Source organism: Oenanthe melanoleuca, chromosome Z (assembly GCF_029582105.1).
Source record: "Oenanthe melanoleuca isolate GR-GAL-2019-014 chromosome Z, OMel1.0, whole genome shotgun sequence".
Taxonomy (NCBI): domain Eukaryota; kingdom Metazoa; phylum Chordata; class Aves; order Passeriformes; family Muscicapidae; genus Oenanthe; species Oenanthe melanoleuca.
Window position 1 is genome coordinate 72,561,565 of NC_079362.1, and position 22,165 is coordinate 72,583,729.

The following is a 22,165-nucleotide window of genomic DNA, read 5'->3' on the forward strand; positions in this document are numbered from 1 at the left end:
TATCATAACCTTGTGGAGGACCTGGCTGTAGGTTGCTCATATGGAATGTATTTGTATAAGTGTTTTCCATACAATGTACACCAGAACAAAGCCAACCAGCCAAACAAAACAACCTCAGAGACAAATTAAATAAAATAGTAGTAAAGAAAAAACCTCCACAACAACAAAAGCAAAGCAAAGCAAAGCAAAACAAAAACAAACAAACAAGCAAAAAAAAAAACACAACAAAAAATAACAAAAAAAAAAACAAACAAAACAAAAAAAAAAAACAAAAAACAAAAAACAAAACAAAACAAAACAAAAAAAAAAAAAAAAAAAAAAACAAGGAAATACTACAATGAAAGGCTTGGACAGAAGAAAAAAATATTTTGCTACTTTTATAAAAAATTGTAATAATATATTTTCTTCTCTTATATGTTCTTTTTTTATTAAAAAGAGAAAAAAAGCCTTAAATCCTTCAGCAGCATCACTGTGCATTTATCTGGTTTTGGAAGTTGCCAGTTAGAGAAAGATGAAGAAGAGGGGGAGGGAAAGCATTTCAAGCTAAAAAAATATAAAACCTTGTTGAAAGAGAACAGAAAACACTGGAAAGTTTGTCACCACCTGCAGTATGGAACAACTACCCCTGACTTTGCTGAAGAGGAATGGTAGCAATGGGCAGGAAATCAGTTTTGTCAGACTCAATAAATGCTGATGTTCACCCTAAATGCTTGTTCCCTGGAACATTTTATTGCACCTGTTTGACAGGAAGATAAATGCAGGCCTAGAAATACAAACTGATCCACCCTTTATTGCATCATGATTCACTCATGGACAGGGATGAGAAAGGAAGTTGGGAATCTTGGCTGCCAGTTGCCTGTTCTTCCTTTGGAAATATGCTCCTTTTTATCAGCATATACCTAGATCTTTTCCCACTGAAGTCAAGGAATATTTCGCCAGTGATCTGAAGGAAATTGGTGTCAGGTCTGCAATTTCATCTGTGATTTACTGCAACTGTTTTTTCTGCTCTGCATCCGTGCCAAATAAGTGTTTCTCCACAATCTGTCCATTGGCAAATAAAATGACTAGGTCAAGGAGGAGATAGATTTTAGTTCATCCCAGAATGTGCAAAACAACTTGTCTCGAGATCCCAGGAAATTTCCATGTTATGATTTGAGTTTCTAAGTATGTTTTCAACAGCCTGTGGAACAACATAAAAAGGAAATAAAACTAATGCTCTTCTCACCTAATACACAATGTTAATAGTAGCTACTTCAATATCCCTATGCTTGAAAAATAAAATGGATTTCATTTATGCACTACAGTAGCTAGCAGAAAGTGCAATAAAATTATTTTCCCCTTATAAGAACACGCTGTAAAGGCCCATTAAGACATAATTACTGCCAAAAAGGCATTTTACATTTCCTTGAGATAAGCTGCACTAGTGTACTTTGAGATTTCACTTCCATTGATTCAGGATTAGAGCAGCATGTTTAGATAATAAGCAGAAGGGTCTCAGATAACAGCCTTAGTGAATCATCGGACTATAGTGTTTAGTCTGAGAAAGTGTGTTTATCTGAAGGGCTCTTGGGACTAATATGGTTCCTCTTCAAAGCCTGAAGCAGGGGGTAAGAATCATAGTTCTGCAGGTTGGCAGGATAAACATGTCCTGTGATTTGCTAGCAATTTGAGAGATGGATTTCAGTGCAGAGTGCACTGTTGTTGTCAGGTTGAAAAGTGTATGCCTGGAAATGAATTCATGTGCACACAACTCCAGACAAAGGAAAATCTCCCTGAAATGGCATGCCATCACATTTTAGGGCCAATTTTTCAAGTCTCTGACTCACACCTGGGAAATATACTGGTGCACTGAGTTTATCATAAAAAGCTCACGTTTTAGCAAACAGAAATTGGTGCAATAATCTCAGAATGTACTGCCTCGATGACAGGTACTGAAACCCATTTTTCCACATACCTTCCCTGCTTTGTACCTGAAAACAATTTTTGCCTCTTTTACATATCAGATCAGATTGTTTTCCAGCGAAGGGAGCTGTGCTGCTCTTTTAGTGTTCGGCGTGAGGTCTACACAGAGAGATTGGGTAATGTGTCACACAGGGGAAAGCTGTGGCAAGAATAAAAGCTCCTGTGTCAGTCAACAGTTTATAAATACAGCAGGAGAGATAACTGCTGTGTGTGCTCCATGAGGAGCATACTTCTGGGCTCCAGAAGTAGCAACATGTTTTTAAGCTAGAAGAGAGGGTGAGAAGAGTAAATGAGTGAACAGAAGGTTTCGATAACTCTGTGTGGAGGCTTTTTGTGCTCGGCTGGAGCAGTTGGGGGTTGTCACTCTGAGAATAATTGTGAGGGAACTGAATGCAGAATAAAGCACTGGAGAGCTGAGTGTCTTTTCGTTTGCACCTGTAAGTTTGCTGGAAATCAAAGAGTTTACGTCAATTTGGATCAAATGCATATAAAAGCAGATTATTTTTAAGGCACTTTGGTTAAGAAAAGGGAAATCCCAGAATTACTTCCACTAGCACTCCTTCCAAACCCAATGGACATGGGTGAATGTCAAGAGAAATTTACTCAAATATTGTCCAATATGGGTAAACAAGAAAGTTCATGCTATCTTTATGGATACTAATTTGCATTTGCAGATTTCCATGAAGTTTGTCCTATACACTCCACATGCCAGATTGCAGCTAGCTGTGGGAGTTAAAAGCTAAAAAAAAAATTCCCTCATTTTTATAAATATGATCTCAATCTCACATTTAATGTGTTTGGTTTTATTTGCTTCTTCATTTTTTTTAGTTTTTATTGAAATGTAGATGCAAAAATAGAAATTTTGGGTTGAGAATAACACTTCTAGTTAAAGAGCCAAATGCATCTTTGATAGCTAACCAAAGGAAGTACTGACAGCTTCTTCTGGATTCCATTGTGCCACTGGAAAAGAATGCCAGCATCAATTTTTTGTTCATTTCCTTGCAGCACACCACATATACAAGTTTTTTTTTTGGTAGGAGTAGCTGAGGTTAAGTCTGTTTATGACAAACCAGCTACCAGGAGGAACATCAATACCTGCTCTTGAAACTCTCTGGAGCAGACATATTCTGTCTGAAGCTGTCTGGGATGAGAAAACACAGGCTGCCCCACTGGCAGGTGTAGAGGGTGGTGATAAGCAGGTGTGGTGAGTTCAGTGAAGCAAAACTGCAGTACCAGCCCTTACAGTCTTTAAGAAAATGCCTCTTGTGCCTTCAGTTGAAAAACAGTATTGGAAGAGCACAAAAGGACAAATGATGGTGGATAAAATATGTATCTAGAGTACATGGAGTATCAGTTTATTTCCTGAGATGAGCAACTGATCCATGTTCTAGTGTCAATGTATATGCATAAGAGAAAAATTAGTAACTAGTGAGCAAGTTTGTTAATGTTTCTGATTTTTACATTGTTTGAATTTTGGTGTTTTTTGGTTTTGTTTTTGTTTTGTTTTGTTTTAACTTCAGAAAGTAGAGAACACAAATATATTTTTGAAGCACTATTAATGTTTTAAAGACTTCAAACTGTATCTACCAGTTAAAGTATTGAAGATTTTCTATGTGATGTCAGGTATGAAACCACATGTGGACTTTTAAGTCTGTGTTTGACGATTAAAAACTGTGTTTATTATTAGTAGTTAGTTTGGTAAGTGTTGATATTCTTAATTTGTCCATAGGTACAGAAGGGAAAGGAGAAACATTTGTTGAAACACATCCTCCAGGACAACAAAATACATTAAATTCAGTGAGTTTCTCTATTGACTTCTTGTGATTCCCAAATCAGGCTGAATTACAATTTTAGCTCCTTGATCTGCTGAAGTGATTAAAGTCATTATTCAAAGTTGATGATGAAGTATTTATGGCTGCGAGGACTCCCAGACAAATTAGTTTTCCACTGCCTGATTTAGAAGCTATAACACCATCTCCAATTTGACATAAAACCCAGGGGAATAAAAACAACTAGATACCATCAGCAGCAGCACAAATGGGTGCTTTGGATTTTTACCCTGAGTCACCAAAGTCAGAGCAGAATTTGTGTGAGCTTCAGTGAGAGAACCATTAAGTCCTCTGTGAAGAAAGAGCCTATTTCAGCTGCTGACTTCAATGGGACTTGGATTAGGTCTTGATTTATTCTGGAGCTGTGTGGAGCAGATAGAGAGGGAACAAATCCAAGACATCTGCAAAGACAAGCAGCTAAATCCAGGACACTTATAATGGACAGCTCCTGAAAAATTGTGGGGAGGGAAAGCGGGAAGAGCTTCCTAGCTGCTTTGGGAACATGTTTCAGTGATGACAATCTACATTGGAACAACAGGGGAGTTAAACCAGAGATTTGCTCCTATCAGATCAACTTGGCTGATTAATTTCAACATTTCAGCAGAAGTAAAATAGCTGTGCCCAGGCTGTAAACGGCCTGGGCTGATAAATCTCCTGAGTGTGGTGCTTCTGCCACAGGGCTCTGCTTGCTACAGAAAGGAATGGATAAGTGGAGGTTTAGATTGGACATGAGGAAAAATTTATTTTCTGAAATGATTATTAAGCCCTGGCCCAGGATGTCTGGGCAGTGATGGAGTGACCATCCCCTGAGGGATTTAAAAATGTGTTGCTGTGGTACTTGGAGACGTGGTTTAGTGGTGGGCTTGGAAGTTTTGGGTCAATGGTTGGACTCAATGATATTAAAGATATTTTCCAATTTTTAAAATTCTATGATTCTATGGAACATCTGCACCACATTTCATTACTTGGTCACTACATACCCTAGACCTGTAATATTGTAGATATTTTGTTTCCTAATAGAGATAAAACTTAGAGATAAAACTCTGGCTTTTTTCTGCTATTGTTCTCACTCCCTTTCACTAAATTAATTATTGTGATTTCTTTTCTTACCTTGAAACTGTCTGTTCATAACCTCGGCAATCAGAACCTCCACTCATATATTAAGAATGAGATTTAGTTCTGGCCTTTTAATATTATTTTAAAATTTTCCTAAAATTTTTAAAATAATAAAAAAATCGTACATGTGAATGTTACTGACAACAACTGAACTCTCTTTAATTTTCTGGCAGCAGACTGCACTCCCAACTGCTTTTACTGTGCCCAGCTTGGGTGCATTCAAACATCTGGGAAGCTGAGAACAAGGTTACCAGTCTTTTACTTCCAAATATTTCTTTCTTTATTTAAGTATGTTTAAGTTCCTTGTTGGTTACCTTGTGCACACACACTAGGGAGACTAGAGAAGATAAAAAAAGCCTTCAAACAGGCCTTGAGACACACCTGAGGAAAAGATCAGCAAGTGGCAGCACTTTGATTAAACAGCAAAAATACCTAGAGGTGGAAAGGAAATTAACTGAGTCAGGTAGAAGAAATTATTCCCTGGCTGATGTTCACACAGCAGACAGTCTGTCATAGAAAGGGCAGAATGAGGGGATGGTCTCAGTTGGCAGAAACTTTAAATTTCATCTAATTCCAACCCCTTTTCCATGAGCAGGGATACCTTCCACTCTCCCAGGCTGCTCCAAGCCCTGTCCAACCTGACCTTAGACACTTCCAGGGATTCAGGGATTCCATGCTTCTCTGGAAAACCTGTATTTGTAACACTGTGAGGCACTTTTGACATTCAGATATCTTTTTTATGGGTAAGCATTTGATATCTAGATATAATGTGGTGAGAAGACTAAATCTAACAAAATACTTAGTCTACAACTAGACCAGAAAATTCCTGTAACACATATAGAAAAGGAGGAATGAGAAGGACAGAAAACAATCAATACAGTAATTATACATTTCATTATTGTGACAGATGTTCCTGCATACAAGAGAAAAAGAAAAAAACATTTTATTATCTATTGTTCTTTTCAGCCTGTCTCCTCTGATGAGATTTGGAAGTTACACTGGTCTATACTGCAGCCCTCCTTTAATCTTGCCCTTTGTTAATTCCTCTGTGTTCTTCTGCCACTTCTTCTTTTATGTTTGAATAGGGAACCTTGCTTTCAGCACTGAGACCCATATCTCCAAGGTCAAAATATTTAAGTTTTTCTCTGATTGAGTGACTCACACTGGAAAATTACTCACCTGTCCAGCAGTGTCTAGAATGTCCAAATAGGCTGGTTCATCATCAATTCGGACTTGAGTTTTATAGGCATCCTCTGAAAAACACAGTGCAGTTTGCTTAAGCATATGAGTGGTTCAGAGAATGGAAAATGAAACAGCTTTGCTAGTTTGGAGGAGGCTTTTCAAAAGCTCTCCAATCTGACCTAACCTTGTTTTATTTCAAAAGTCCCTTTGTGAAATCCTATCATCACTACAAAGTATTAGCAAAAAAGTCACTTCCATCACACTACCTCAAAATACAAAAATTTTCCTTTGTTTAAAAGGGAAACATTTCCTTTCTCTAAACACAGACCCCAGGTGTCACTTTGGTCATAAAGATTCAGAGGTGTTATGCTGGAGCAGTGTAACAGGGTTCTGATTTACTTACCACAATGACACGTTCAATGAGATTTTCTAGCAAATAGTTTCAATTTAAATATTGTCAAAATTATTGGGATAAACTCCCTGTGCCTGAATAGAGTCCTAGCTCAGGTATGTCAGAGAAATTATTTAAATTTCTGTACATATCCAGAAAGGCTGAGAATAAACTTCTTAAAAATAAATTCTGTATTCTGTGTCCTCACACTTATCATAGATGCAGGCAGAGGAGGAGAAATTCTGCATTAGCTCATGATTTTGTCAACTAAATTTAGAAGAATAAAAACAAAGAAAAGGTGAAGTACTATTTGCATAAGCTGTTTTCCTCACATTTCAATTTCATTCCCCTCTCAACATTTGTATTGTCTTTGTAAGATTAAAAAGCGTGTAGATACTGGCCCGTGTTTATACTCGAAATAGTCTTGGAAATTATCTGTGCTCTTTAATTGAACAATCACGCAGAGCAGCCTGAGTGGTTTTTGTGACTGACATTGTGCTCTGGAAGAGCACTGAGGCGTGAAGACAAGACAAGTGCATTTGTTGTACCTGAGAAATGTTGTTAACCACTGTGAGCCTGTGGCTGGGCTGTCCTGGGAGTCAGTCCTAGCAGAGACCCCCAGCAACAGGCCCTCAATTGCTGTTGAAATTATACTGAGATTACAATATGGGATTATATAGCAGGTTTTTTTTAATTCTTGGGATGTTCCAGTTTGTGCCATAATGTATACGTTGCACCATATATCACTTTATAAAAGCTTGGGAAAATCTGCTTTCTACCAGCAGAAGAAAAAGACTAAATCATTTGGATACAAGTCTGTATAGCCTCATTCAGACCCCTCCTGTCCAGCCAGAAGAGTGCTGTCTTTTGTGACATAATGACATACAATATTTTCCCCTTTATTTTATCCCTCAATTCAGCAAATACACACATTACTTTCTTTAAACAAATACCTAATCCCATTGATATTAAGATGGCCCAGAGGTTTAATTAATTGTACGTTATATTAACTTCCTGGGAAAACCAGAACACTCCAACCACCATATGTTTTGGTTAATAGATGTTTTTTTAGGGATTGCTGAATAAGAAACTGTGTGGCAAAGAGGGATCATATAGAAGGAATTGGACTACTTGCAGTTTAAGTAATTTATTATTGCATGACAATGTGGTCTACCCACAGCAGATTTTTTTTTCCTTTTTATTTTTTTCTTTTCTGTTAAACAAATATTAAATCAAAATAGCAAAATATGTAAAATCAAGCATGGCTTTTCCTTCCCATGAATTCTATTGATACTATCACCAATAATTAATGTACTTCCATGAAGGTGGGTGTCCATTTGCATTACATTACTGTTTACATAATTATCATATGACTTCCATAAATTTAGGTTTCATTCTTGGCTCTGCAGCTGGATTCTTTAAAGCCAGTGGTCCTATTTCCATTTTCACTTAGACCAATATGAATCTTTATACAGAACTTTTAAAACAGTTAATGTGAAGAAAAATTTTCCTACTTAAATTTTACTTGGACGCAAATGAAGCTTGATAAATACTGTCTTTCTTTTTTTTTTTTTTTTTTTCTTTTTTTTCCAAGAAGAGGATTTACAAGTTCAGAGCTATAAACTAAAGAGTTATAACTAAAAGATCCACTGGCCTCTGAACACAAGCTTTCAGTAAGTAAATGCAATATCTACCCTGCTGAGCTACTCCAGGTATACCCTGATCTAATGTCACTGTCATCAGTAATATTTTAGCTCTTAAAAGCTGGATCCAGACTATCTTTATAATATTTTTACTTTGCAGATATAAAACTGAATGCATAAAGATATTTTGTCATTTTCTTTTATTTTGTTTCCCTAGCTACTGACCTGAAAATATTTCACAAAAGAGTGTTAGAATCACTGTCCAATTTTCATTCTTGATGTATGCTGATGTCTTTCAGTTGGTGGTAGAGAAACATGTTTTGTTATGCTTTGACCAAGTACATGAATGTAAATGGTTTTCTGGGAAAATGCTTTTCACATTTAAGATTTGCTTTTGCCCCAAGAAATGTAGAGATGAAACAGGAAGGAGATATGAGTTTCTTTTATAACATTCTCTCTGCCTATGTTCAAAAAGCAGGATAGTACAGATAATAAAAAGAAGCCTAAAAATGTCCTCAGTTGAGGTGTGATAAGCAGGGGAATTTTCACCTGCATAGAGATGGAAAACAGGTGGGACTCAGGCACATATTTAAGAGGAAGTCCTAAAGCATACACTTTCCAAGGAAATCAGCCTTGAGCCAACACACCCTCATACCAGAGAACAACTCATGGCACCCACTCATGAGCCTTCTTAATGCTCCAACAAATCACTCTGCTGAGAGGCACTGCCTTTCCATTTACCTGTGGAGTCACTGACCAGGAGGGCATTTAATTCCTTCCAAGGCAGCAGGCAGAAGAAAGATGCATAAATTGAAATACGTTTCCCATATCATGTCACAAAGACCAAGAGGAAGAGCTGTACCACTCAGTTCTCTCTACAATTAATATTTTTAAACTGGTATTTCATCTCAGAAAGTAATGTATATAGAGATTTTATTGTCCATTCTGTCTATTACTTGGGCAAACATCTTCATTTGATTCAAATTATGAGGCAGAGGCATTAGCCTGGAAAGAAACCACTTCCTAGGAGTCAAGAGTTGATAAATCTGTATCTTGGACCCATATTTTTGGTTCATTGGTAGCTATGAGGTTAAGCCAAAAGCCTGGTGTTTTTACACATTTCCCAGAGGATTTCAGAAGGGAATACTATGTGGCTGTTTTTTTTTTTTTTTTAGGCCAGGCAGCATGGTACAATTTATAGTCATGGTAAGGGAAGAGAAGTTCTGAGACTTTTCTTTATAGAGTAGGAAAAAGCTGCTAACAAGTGGACAGAAAAGAACAGAAGAGAAGGTGTTCATGTGAAACTGCATCTAAATATGAAAAAAAGTGGGAAAATCTCCATCAGGAACACCAATAAACTCACACTCTAATATCCTCCCTTTAAAAATTATCTGCATTGCAAATGATATCTGGCATATTTACACTACATGCAATGTTTGAGTACACTACAGTTTCTTTCAACGAATTTATTTATAATATGAATATAATGTTCCCTTTAAAGCTAATTTGGGGTCTGCTAGACCACGTCAAAATCCAGCTGCTATTTCAGTAAACCATTAAAAGAACATACAAAATAGACATGAATGTTAATCAGACATCAGACAATAAATCAGACTATACATATATTGTTCATATTAAGCTCAGAATTAGTCTTTTTCTGTGAGATTAGTCATAAAGTCTCAGCTTTTGGCTTGGGTAAAATTCTGCAGGAGAGTAGGTTATTACATGAAGAAAACCTGGGGATGGAGTTTGCTGATATTGTTAATTGTGTTTCAAACACTGACTGCAAGTATGAACACTTTTTAGGGTACTGAAAATAAAACAAAATAAAAATCCCACATCCCTGTAATCTGAACGTGTGGATATATATGAACTGTACAGTTAAAGAAAATTTCTTTTTTTCCCCTTTATTTCCTACATTCAAAGTTGATTTTGTTAGAATCTTATTTCCTACAAAGATTACAAATAAAAATAAAAATAAAAATAGATACACAATTATTTTCAGAGGATGATGCTATATGGCTTCAATGAATACTGAGTGTTTAAAGTATTGCAGGATGGGACAAAACAGAGATCCAACTGTTTTCTGAATGGTACCTATTTCTTTTTAGTTTTAAATTCTTTCCAACTTTGCTGAGTATCTAAATGAAACCAAGAAAGGTTCTTGGAAGGTTGTTTGTTTGTTTGTTTGTTTGACTTCTCTTATTTTCATTGTTTAATTGCCTTTTGAAGTGTTAGAAAAGCAAATAAAAAAATTACTTAAGCTTTATATTATCAGGGTTTTTCTGTTTGTTTGTTTCTTTCTTTCTTTGTTTTTTGGGGGTGGTATATGTGTGTAAAATTAATATGTGATCTTTTTTCAGAGTTCTTTTTTTTTTTTAGGAAATAATTCTAGAGAAATACAGTAATTAATGCAAGGTTGTGGTATGACCAGTTATCTTCGATAAGCTGAATTAATAAAAAATATATCAAAGTACTTTTTCAGTTATGAACAGGCAACTGTTTCATGACAAATAGATTTGAATGGTGTACGTTTTAAAAGGGAGTTGTGATGAGCTTTTCATCTGCATTACTGACATATTCCAGTCCCTGAAATATAGGTCAGATGCTTCTTTCTTCCATTTGTTAATTCTGCTTCCATACCTACTAAATCAAGTCTCTCTTCTTTGTCTTGTACAATAACAATTGCAGTTAAAAATGATCAGATTCATACATATAGGTGAGCCAAAAGATATTTTATTTGACTGAGGAGGTGTCAAGCCAGCAGAAGGAATCCAAGTTCTGTCAGCCACACCTGGAATTCTGCCTCTTGTTGTTCTCCCTGAGTGCCAAAGCAACAGCAGGAGACAGCTCTTGGTGTGCTTAGATTATCTGCCACAATGCATTTTAATTTAGGAATGCTCCTGAATGTAGGATGGGTATGAGTCTTTGGCTGTATGGATGCTGTTTCTATTTACAGCAAGCAATTTTTAAATTAAAAGACTGGATGAACAGAGACATAAACCACTGTACCAAATACTACACATAAACTCCTCCTCTTTGAGATAAGAATATGCATGTCATAAGAATTACCCATCAAAATACATTGCTATTAAAACCTCCCTTAGCATATAATTATTTTCCTGGACTATGAGTGTTTTACAATTTGAGTGAGCGTTGCTATCAGCATTTTGCAGACAAGGACACCAAGTCACAGAGGTTGCCCTCCTATAAGCTCTGCACACATGATAAGCAATGGGTGATTTAGAGGAGCAGGAATGATTTGATTGCCTTGTATTTTGTAAATACTCATGTATATAGCAATATCCTTTAAAATAATGCATGTAAGGATATTAGTACTAGGCTATTAGCTAAGATATTTAAATATTCCAGTTCCAGCTCTATTATATCATTATACATGGTGTGGTTCTTGGGGATGTCCTGTGTAGGGCCAAGAGTGGGACTTGAGCCAACTTGATCTTTGTGGGCCCCTTCCAGCTTAGCTTATCCTGTGATTCTGTGATTCTATCTGCAATTAGAGGAATACTTAGTATTTTTCTTCCCAGTGATGCTGTTTTTTGTTTCTTAGCATTGAGCTGTATATGCCATTTGTCATTTGTTTAGCTTTGTCATGTCTTTGTCAGATCCTTCAGGCTTCACTCAGTTTCATGTTAACAGCACACTTTGCCTGTTACCAGCCTTCAAAAGTGATGGTAACAGACAATATTATTCCAGACAGAAGAATCTTGATGATGGTTTACAGAAGAGAGAAAAAAAAAAATGTCTGCCTTTCTAAATCCACAGCTAGAAATGCTTTCTTCACTAACCACATCTTTTGAACACTTCAGCTGTTTCTGTGAAAGAGATATAGGTAAGTAATGCAGCATCTAATATGTGGATAATACCTCTCTGCTAGCCTATAAAAAACTTACAGTGTAGGCCTTGAGAAAATTAAAATAATCTGAGAAAAAAAACCATTATTCATTTTAAGTGCTTATCATATAAGGAATTCATTCATTTATTCATTACACATTCAACTGCATAATAAATACCGAAATAAATACTGATAATAAATACAGAAATCTCTATCTCTCTGTTTTCATTTTAGCATTAAAATTGCCTTAAGCATATTTACAGATAAGATACTGAACCAAGGCTTTGGCCACATATGTCTTCAGAAAATATTTTGTAATGTTTTCAAATGGCCTTGCTAAATTCAAATGTATATCACTGTTGTAGATTCCATCTCTCCCTAGCTTCAATTGAAAACTCGATGTTTCCTTTACTTAGCCTTTGTCCAGTGTCATGGCATGATTTTGATTAACTGCTAGGTTCAGTACTAGAGGTTTCTGTTCCTTCAATGGCACATAAAATATTATCCCTGGGTTCTCAATGGCTCATGTTCCCCAGAGTAGTTGTGTCTGCCCCATCCCTGAAAGTGTTCAAGGCCAGCTTGGACAGCTTGGAGAAACCTAGTCCAGTTGAAAGTGTCCCTACCCATGGCAACAGAGTTGGAATAAATGATATTTGAAATTCCTTCTAATGAAAATTATTCTGTAATTCTGAAGCTCGTAAGATAATTCATAATTTCAAGGAGTGAAGATGCAAATAAAAACAATTAAAAACAAACAAAAATACAATGATTCTAATATCTATGTTTCAAAACAAAAAAGCACAACTTGTAGTTGATTTTGTCCTCCTAATATAAGAACTGCTAGTATTTTCAATGGAAAGGAAAAGCACAACTAGATTATTTCCAGATCCTCAAACAAATCTCTGCATTTAACCCTAATCAATGAAAAATTGTGTATAAATGCTTAGAGGGGCCCAGTGCATAGAATCATAGCAACATTTCATTCAAACAGAATTGTTTCAATTGGAAGAGACCTAAAAGAATCTCATCCCAGCTCCTGTGCCAAGGGAAGGGACACCTTTCACTAGACTGAAGTTGCTCAAAGCTCTGCCCACCCTGCCTTTGAATACTTCCTGAGATGGAGAGTCCAAAACCCCCCTGAGCATCCTGTTGAACATGCAGAATCATTGAAGCAGAATAAAAACTTCAGTTTAGGCCCAGTAAGTCCCACACAGGCTGACCATTCATTATTAGTAGTTTTTAACAGCCACCTTCATCATACTCTTGTCTGACTCCTTTACCTCAGGCTTTGGCTGCATCTGTTTCCAACAATTCACCTAAAAGCTTCCTCAGCATAATGGGCATTTCTGTTCAGCTCTCACCTCACCACAGTGCTCCTCTGCTAATGCCATTATGTATCTGTCTTAAAACAGCTGCTCTCAAATTAACTTTCTCCCTCTTGTTGGGCTGCCTAATGTTTCAGATCTGTGCTCTGCAGGGCAGGGCTGATAACCCTGAGCTGCTGAAGCAGCCTGATTGATTTTCAGCTTTGGGTAAGTACATGCCAGCTTTCTCACTGACCTGAAGTGCACCCAGTGCCTTTAAAATTGGGAAGTGGGTTATCCATTGCACATTTCATCTTCTATTTTTGTTCCTTCAGTTTCACCTGTAGATGTGTACAAGAGCCTCTTCCTAAATGTCAGCTTGCTGTTTCATTTCTGTGGTGCCCTTTCATTCTTTGCTGAAAAGCACTGGAAGCAAAAGCAGCTTAATCTCACTTAGTTTATGGTAAGTAAAAAAAAAAGGAAAAAAACCTCCCACCAAACAGCATTATATGTGCTCTGAAATGTTTTGTGTGATCAGAAATCTAAGGGAATTGAACTTTGAGTCAGTTAAATTTAGTTTCTCTTCTTCCCTTTGGGTTCTTCGTGATCATGAAGTTTATTAGCAAAGCAGTTGGAAAAGGAGGCAATGGCCTGAACAGCTTTCAAGAAATAAAATTAAGAATGGTTGTGCTGAACAGTTTTGCATGGGAAAGATTTTCTTCTATATGGAGTTATCAGCAAGGATATAATGCACAATGTACAATAGAAAATTCAAGGTAAGACACCTATTTTCAGACAGAGGAAGTAAAAATATAAAACCTTGGTAGCCAGGCAAGGCAAACTCACTGTTACCTTGTCTGCTCTTGCAGCACTTTGCACCCAGTCAGATATCTGTCATCAGGGCCCAAGGTTTATAAATTACACCAGGATATGTGAGCATAATAGGATATGTGAGTTTATCTACTCCTGAAAAAAGTATTAGGACCTTTAGAAGATTGAAAATTGAGCATAAAAACCACCAATGCAAGTATCTACTTCTACAGAAACATTGGGTATTTTTATAATGCTAAATAATACTCTAATTTATAATACCATACTATACATTTTTAATATTTGCAACATTCTATTTCTAGTTGTAGATAAGCGTTTCCCCCTCCAAAACAAAATTATTATTACTAATTAAAGCAAAATGTTTTTTTACAAGGCTACAGAGCGGTTACAAGTTCTGATCAAGATTAAATTTGTTTTACAATTTATATAACCAAGCTGGAGTCTAGAAAACAATGCACTCCTCTTCCTTCATTTCCCCAAACACATGGAATGGATAAGCTTATTCCATTCTTACATAGCAACATTTTGTGAAACAGAATTTTTCTGGATTGAGTCACCTCCTTTAAATGATAACTTTCTGCAGAGATACAGCATGGATTTAAATGAAAGACTGACAGTCAATCTGAATTATTTGGTCTGGTGGAGCAGCTTTCAGAAAAAATGAAAATGCTATCATCAACGAAACCACCATTTATTATTTTAATCTGCAAATATGCACATATGTGACTATATTTGTATTAATTATTGTATAGGACAAAGTTTGTTGCCCAGAAAACTCAGTCAGCCCTTTCTCAGAACTTGCAATGCAGTCCTCCAAACACCCTAAATTTTACTTTTGAGGTGTCCATCATCCAAGCTATTTTACTCAGAACCAGCTCTCATAGAGAGATTATAATTTCTCTTCAAAATTTAACAATTTTGCAACTTAAGGGTAAAGATAACTCAGGCAAAAGCATTATACTTGCTGTATACTGCTTGCAATGTAGATAGTGCTGCTAATATTTAATAAAAGCATATCATTACTTTCTCTGCTTCCAGAAAAATTTCATTTCATTCAAAGGTGTGCATGAACAAAGTACTTCTGTTTAATCAAAACATGATAATTAACAGGGGTCCAAGTACCCTTATCTCGGGGAACAAGAATAGAAGGTAGCAATTTCACCACTCTTTCAAGTCCGTGCTTGTGCTGCTGGGTGGGAGGATCTGACAGCTACGAATTCACTTCTTGTCATTTTGGGGGAAGTAATTAGCAAGTTGGCTCCATCTGCGTGGTTATTAGCATGGATGGTGCCTTGGGTTTAGTAAGGTGTAGATGGATGCTGGCTTCCATGAAAGAAAGGTTAATGGAAACATTTGTCCTGCAATGAGGAACTTCGAATTGAGCGTGATAAATCAACCTCCTCCAGGAAACCGTGGCATAGGTGTCTCTTTCAATTTCAAAAGTCACTTATGGAATAATTTTGCTAATCACAATATAAAGGTAAGCAAGTTTTGGCTATTCATGGGCTGCAAGTCTCACTTCAGGTTCTTCTGAGTTCATGACCCTAATGGTAATTATAATCACTGAATGAGGGTTGTGACTCCCACAGCAGAACCACTGGGCTAAGGCCACAGAGTGAGTTTGGTGGTCACTTCTGCTTCAGCCATGCAATTCCCAGAATATTGGACATCCTCAGCTGCCACATAACGAGACCCTCCACCCCACTTTAGCCCCAAGAACCTAAGGATTTCTTTATTGTATTCCACAACTGGGAGAATTATTCATCTAAGTAACAGGAGATGCAGATGTTATGGTGAGGTAATCATGCTCTATCACTTTGTACACTTGCTTTGCTAATTAGAAACTACAATATGTGTGTGACTTCACTGTGGATAGCAGTTCTGGGTAAACATATAAACTCTCCTGTTTTTGATGTCACCATCCAGTTACAGGTATTGCTTGCAGCCAGAATCAGTCAGGATCTAAAGGTTCAGACCTGAATTCCACAGCTCTTAGAAAGGTTTCAACTCAGTGGAAATGTGCCAGTGAAACTCTGCTATAAGGGAGCAGAAAAGAACCTAAGAAGGAGACATTGCTCCAGTTTCATTTTTTGGGTTAATATTGGTGTATAATGGTGGCCTGAAATAAGGACTGAACAGCTCAGCTCTGAGGATATCCTCTTCTGTCAGCAGAAGAACCATTTAAGCTCTTTTGCTGCTTCAAACTACTACATCAGTCAGATTAGTCAGAGACTTGGTGGATCAAAACAAGGTGAAGCAAAGATTTTTTGATGGAATCAAACCAAAACTGCCATTGCTGAATTGGAGGTCTTCTGCCCTGTACAAGGCTGGCATGAAGGAAAAAACCCCAAACTCTTTTGTGTAGAACAGACAAAAAAAATTTAATAATCATTGCTATTCTTGGCTGACTCTTTCTACATTCTGAATATAGAAGATATTATAAAATAATTTTAATAAAAGCATTTCATTATTATCCTTACTATTATTCTTACTACTATTATTATTATTATTATTATATGAATATACCACAGAAATTCTTTTGTATTGTCACATTTATAAGAAAAGGTTTTTGTCTTCCTCCCTCACTTTTAATCTGACTAATCACTGCTTTAGAAGAGCAACCATAAGGTCACACTTATATATAGTTTTTGGTTATTTTTCTTCTCCCTGTATTGAGCAGGATACACAAATAATCTCAGGATTCTGGAAGAAATAGAAGGATAATATACCATACTTTTATCCTCCATTGACCCTTTATTCAGTGAAGAAGATGGCCAAGGAAGGAATATATTTTACTTCTAACACAAAGTTGATGGAGTATGGGAAATAATAAATATGAACCATTAGCAGCTAAGGGGTATTGGTGTTTTTTTGCATGTGAACATGAGGCAAGCATAAGATCTCCCATGACAGCACACAGAGCAAACACTTTCCTGTCCTCTTCCAGCCATGGTAAACTCTTGTTGAGCAGAGGTGTTGGAGAAATAGAATCATAGAATCACAGCACCCCCCATAGCTGACCACCAGCTGTATTTAACTCTGCTGACCAACACTCACCATCTGCCAGGTTTTACTCATAATAAGAGAGTAATTTTTTTGTTTTCTTAATTTCTAAAACTATGGAGAAAAGGATGTCATATCACCAGCGGGATCATCAGTTAAGGTAATTCTGATTCCATAAATTCTCCAACTGAGAATAAAAAGAGCCATGAAAGATTAAAAGAACACTTAAACAGTTTTCTTCTTTTGGAGATGGACAATAGCCCCAGGAATCCCACACAGTGGTACAGGTAATTGTCACCGTTAGTTTTGACAACAGGGATCAACTTTGGAAGGAATTTTGTCTCACAGATTGGTTTTGAGAGTGAATGCAGGACATGCTTGACTGGATTTTTACCCCTCTCCTGCCCCAGAAATAACACCATTTCTCCTTTCTTTCATTCCCATTTCCACGTTATTTGTTTCTACAGGATCCCTTTTGACTTTTTGAGCTGTGAGTACTATTTTTTATACTTAAATTATTAAACTCAGTAACCAGGTAAGAAGCTATTCCGTGTTAGGGTGGCTTAGTTTTCTTTTGGAATACCATTGAATCAGCCTGAAAAACTGTACAATGGACACCAGAGAGCCAGAATGAGGCTTGGAAAAGGGCAGAAATGAAGATTGGGATTCCCCATTTTTCTTCACAAATGAGTTTTCAAATTTGGCTTATTTCATCTCATCAAACTAGACTATTTCAGAGTCTCCAGTGTCTGCTTCTAGCAGGTGATAGCTCATACATCATTCCTTGTCCATGCTTTAGGGTAAAGAATAGCTCCAGGTATTAATAGCTACATAGAGACACTAATATCTACATCTATTAATATATTATAATATTAATAGCTCTAGACAGATAGCTCTACACTTGATCTCTACACTATTTCCTCCTCTGGGACGTCTCAGCATGGTGAAGCAGGGCTCATAGCTGTAGCTGCTGTCTGGCACTGCTGTGCCTGAAGTGAACCTGCCAGCAGAGCTGCTGTGTCTGGTTTTATAGGGGCAGTGGGATGGACACAGATCACTGCATTGCCAAGGCTAAAATGAAAGCCAAAATTCTCTTCAAGGTGCTCTGACCAACATCCAAACTTTGAGGAGATTGTGGTGACTTGAGAGGGGAGATGATGTCTGGGGTACCTACTCTAAAAAAACACTGACAGCATTTGCTTGTCTAATATTTTTTGTATTACAGATGTTTCTAAAAGAAAATCTGTAGATTAAGCAAAGTTTCTCTGGTGCTTGAAAATGTTAATCGAAAAAGAAGTCACTTGATGCAGACAGCCCTCAAAATAATTTCATAAGTTGTATTTGTAAGAAAAACTGAATGTTGGACATTAAGATTATGAATTTTATATTTTATATGATTTTAGTGGTGATTTCCCTTGAGAACAGAGACAAAAATGCAAGCTGTTGCTTTGATAATTTCTTGCATGAAGTCTGAAAAAAATTTTGATGCTTTATGAAAGCAAAATTCAAATAAAGAAATTTTAACATTAGAGCAGATCATGCATCTGAGTAACATAGCATGTTTAGTATAGACCAAGACTATTCCCTTAACAAATACTGAAGTTCTCAACAGAAAGAAAAAAATTTCATAATGATCTGAGACTTCATTTAAGACAAACAAATCTTAGACTGCAATGTTGAGATTATCCAATTATCATTAATGTGGACCTTAGAGGGAAAATACAGCCTTTTAAAAATAAATATCTCAAAGAGAAATGTGATTATTTTTGGTTTTCAAGTCAAATTGTTTCCATCAGAGATAGGAAAATCTGCTGTGATTTTCCAGTCTCCCCTCTCTGTACTTTCAAACAAAAAGCATTTCCTTTCACAGTAGGATGAAGTAGTAACACTAAGCAGAAGGCATATTATTGCCTCCTTGAAATCTAAACTAACTGAGCAGTTTGGGCACTTCTTCCATGCTTAATATTAATTTCTTAATGCTACTCCCTACTGCATGGCTTATTTTTTCCCTTACTATGGAAGAACCTACCCTGCCAGACACATGACAATGCTCTTCTTTCTTTTGTGCACAGAAAGTCTTACTCTTAAGTTAAGACACTCTGAGGGGTACCACAGTGATTTATAAAGGTTTTGTTCTGACAAGCTCTCAGACAAGGCACCACAATTAATCTTCAGGCATCTAGGTTTACAAACCTACAAAGTATGCATCTGTATGCAAGGTAGGTAGCTAAAATCTCCTTAACTGTGAGGTGTGGATGCTATCTAGTTGTCCATACTGGATGTCTGATATGCTCTTGGGAATATTTTCTGGTTCTCATTCACTCCACAGATCCTGTGTCACATCCACAGGGGGACAGATAGCAGCCACACATGACCTGTGGAAGATCCACAGCCTTCTGGGTCAGAATCCTGAGCCCAAGCAGGACTGCAGGGCACAGAATCCTTCACAGAATGTTTTAGGCTGGAAGAGAGCCCTATCACTGAGTCTGATTGTTCACCCAGCACTGTCAGGCCCCCCACTAACCCCTGTCCCCAAATGCCATAGCCACAGGGCTTTTAAATCCCTCTAGAGATGGGTCTGGTGATTCCACCGCTGTCCTGGGAGCCTGTGCCACTACTTAATATCCTTTCATGGAAAAAAATTATTTTATATCCAATGTAAACCTTCTCTGGATCAAGTTGAGGCCATTTCCTTTGTCCTGTGCCTTGTTAACCTGGGAGAAGAGCCCCAAAACCCTCCCTGGCTGCCTCTGCCTGTCAGGGAGTTGTGCAGAGCCAGAAGATCCCCCCTGAGCCTCCTTTTCTCCAGGCTGAGCCCCCACATCTCCCTTGGTCACTTTTCATCACACCTGTGCTCCTGACCCTTCCCAATCTCTGTTCCCTTCCCAGGACACGATCCAGAGGATCTCAAATGGCTCCCACAAACTGCGAGGAAAGAAGTGAGCAAAAAACTGAATTTCCTCTCTTAAATCTCCCTGAATTTCACATATTTGAATCAAGATAAATGATTCATGTGCAGACATTATAATTTGAATCCCTAAATGTGAGTTTTAGTCATACAGAGTAGCCATAATCTCTGCTCTTTTTGGTGTTCATAAGTCAAAATGCTTTACACCAAAAGTGACTATTAATCTCTTAATAATGCAAATAATACCAATAGACAGTAAAATGAAAAAAATAAAAACACAACTTTAAGAAAATGGTTAAAATGCACGCACCAGTATCCTTGAACATTCTTCATTTTTTGTTTTGAACAATGATGAATATGGAAAACAAACACAGGCAATATTGCTACATCTACATAATCAGTCTGAATACCCTTGGGAGACAGTCCTTGGAGACAAATTGATCATTTTATATGAATTTTTTATCCCATCTCAGATAAGGCTAATAAATATATGAAGAAAGATGTATGAAAGAACAAAAAAAAAAAGGAAAAAAAAAGAAAATGTTGGGACTCAAATCCAGTTGTGATTTGCTCAGTCCTATCTAAATATTTAATTTTCTATATAAAAAGAGAATGAGAATTAATTTAGGAGTGGTCTAGACATGCATTCGTGTTTTATATAAGAGCAGAAATGTTTTAGAAACTTTTTGTACCCTAAATATAAATGTGAATAAAACTTTTATGGCAAGATGCTTTACCCCAGACCTAGCAGATGTGTCTCACCTTTGTCTTCTTTAATTCTTAATCAGTTTTTATTTCTCTTGCTTTATCCTTTCTCGTTATTACCTTCAGAACAAATATAATCTTTATATCAGCATTTTTTGATATGTGCTATATAAACCTAGAATATTCTCAGCAACATTTTATATTTTTTTGTCTGAAATTCACCCCTACCCTTCCAACATCTTATTAAAGATGAGTAAATGCATTTTATTTGATGCATTGGTGAATGCACGACTTCGTTAGGAAACCTCATGGAAATTCATGTGCTTAATGCTAGAGTGCTTTCCATCCCACACCCATTTCAATTAGAGCTTGACATTGACACAGCCTTAATGCCCTCAACTGCTCATTTGACACAATCTCATGCAGTGATATCTCACCAAAACAGAGAAGCTGCTCTCGCATCTCGTTTGCATTATGAATTCATTTTAAGATTAGTCACATGGTTAATGAGCATCTTGGAGCCTGTCCAGTTTTCTGCTCTGTGCTTCCTTTCCTGACACTCCACTTGCATTAACTCTCTGTGATGTTGCCAAAGACTGTGCAGACTGTAAATTGATCTTAGCCATTCGTTCCAGAAAATTATCACATCCACTGCCATTTGGATTTTATGCCCATTGTTGACTACAATTAAATATTAAATGTGTGCTAAAATAATTTCATTTTCACAAAGTGCTAAGCTCTGATTTTTTGCTTCATAAAGTCTGATACTAATTTTCCCCTTCCCCTTTACTTACAAAAGTAATATATTTCTGTCTCAAAATTTTGAATTGCAATGCTTGTAGCAAGCCTAAATATAACCATTATACCCATTTGATCTTGAACTGGCATTAAACTCAAAGTGACACCATTAAAATTAGCAATTCAGGTAGCATTTAACTTTTTAATCAATGTTTGCTCTATATTTTAAATGAATACTGGCACATCTATCTCTGCATTTATGTGTATGCACACTTATTTATATCAATACATGATGTCTGCAGTTTGAGTTTCTCAAAATCTTATCAGATTTTCCAAACTAAGACAATCAGGTGAAATAAAGGAAAGTTTCTGACATCTGAAGGGAATATTTACTGTACAAATTTATTTTGACAGTTTATGTCTGTTCCACAATGTACAGGGAATTTATTCCAATAAACTCTTATTGGAATAAAAATGCTCTGTGTACTTAGAAAAGCAAATCAAAAACCAGCAAACATTAACAGAAGAAAAAAAAAAAAGAAGAAAAAACAACCCAGCCTTTTCCTTCAAATAAATTTACAATAATCTTCTTTGAGAAAATCTTGCACTTTTATGGCATCACAACATCCATTAAATTCTTCAAAAGTGTAGGTATTCCTTTCACAAATATAGAGAAAAAACCCATGTAAATAATTCTAGA

The 22,165-nt window shown here is 36.7% G+C and overlaps 1 protein-coding gene across 3 annotated transcripts in view; it reads right to left on the reverse strand.

The window, feature by feature from the left end:
- The window catches only part of RIT2 (Ras like without CAAX 2), a 181,831-nt gene that overhangs the window by 96,945 nt on the left and 62,721 nt on the right, over positions 1-22,165 (reverse strand). For all 3 annotated transcript variants that reach the window (XM_056513710.1, XM_056513711.1, XM_056513709.1), the window contains one exon: positions 6,087-6,160. In XM_056513710.1, coding sequence (XP_056369685.1) covers positions 6,087-6,160 — 74 coding nt within the window. The remainder of the gene's footprint in view (positions 1-6,086; positions 6,161-22,165) is intronic.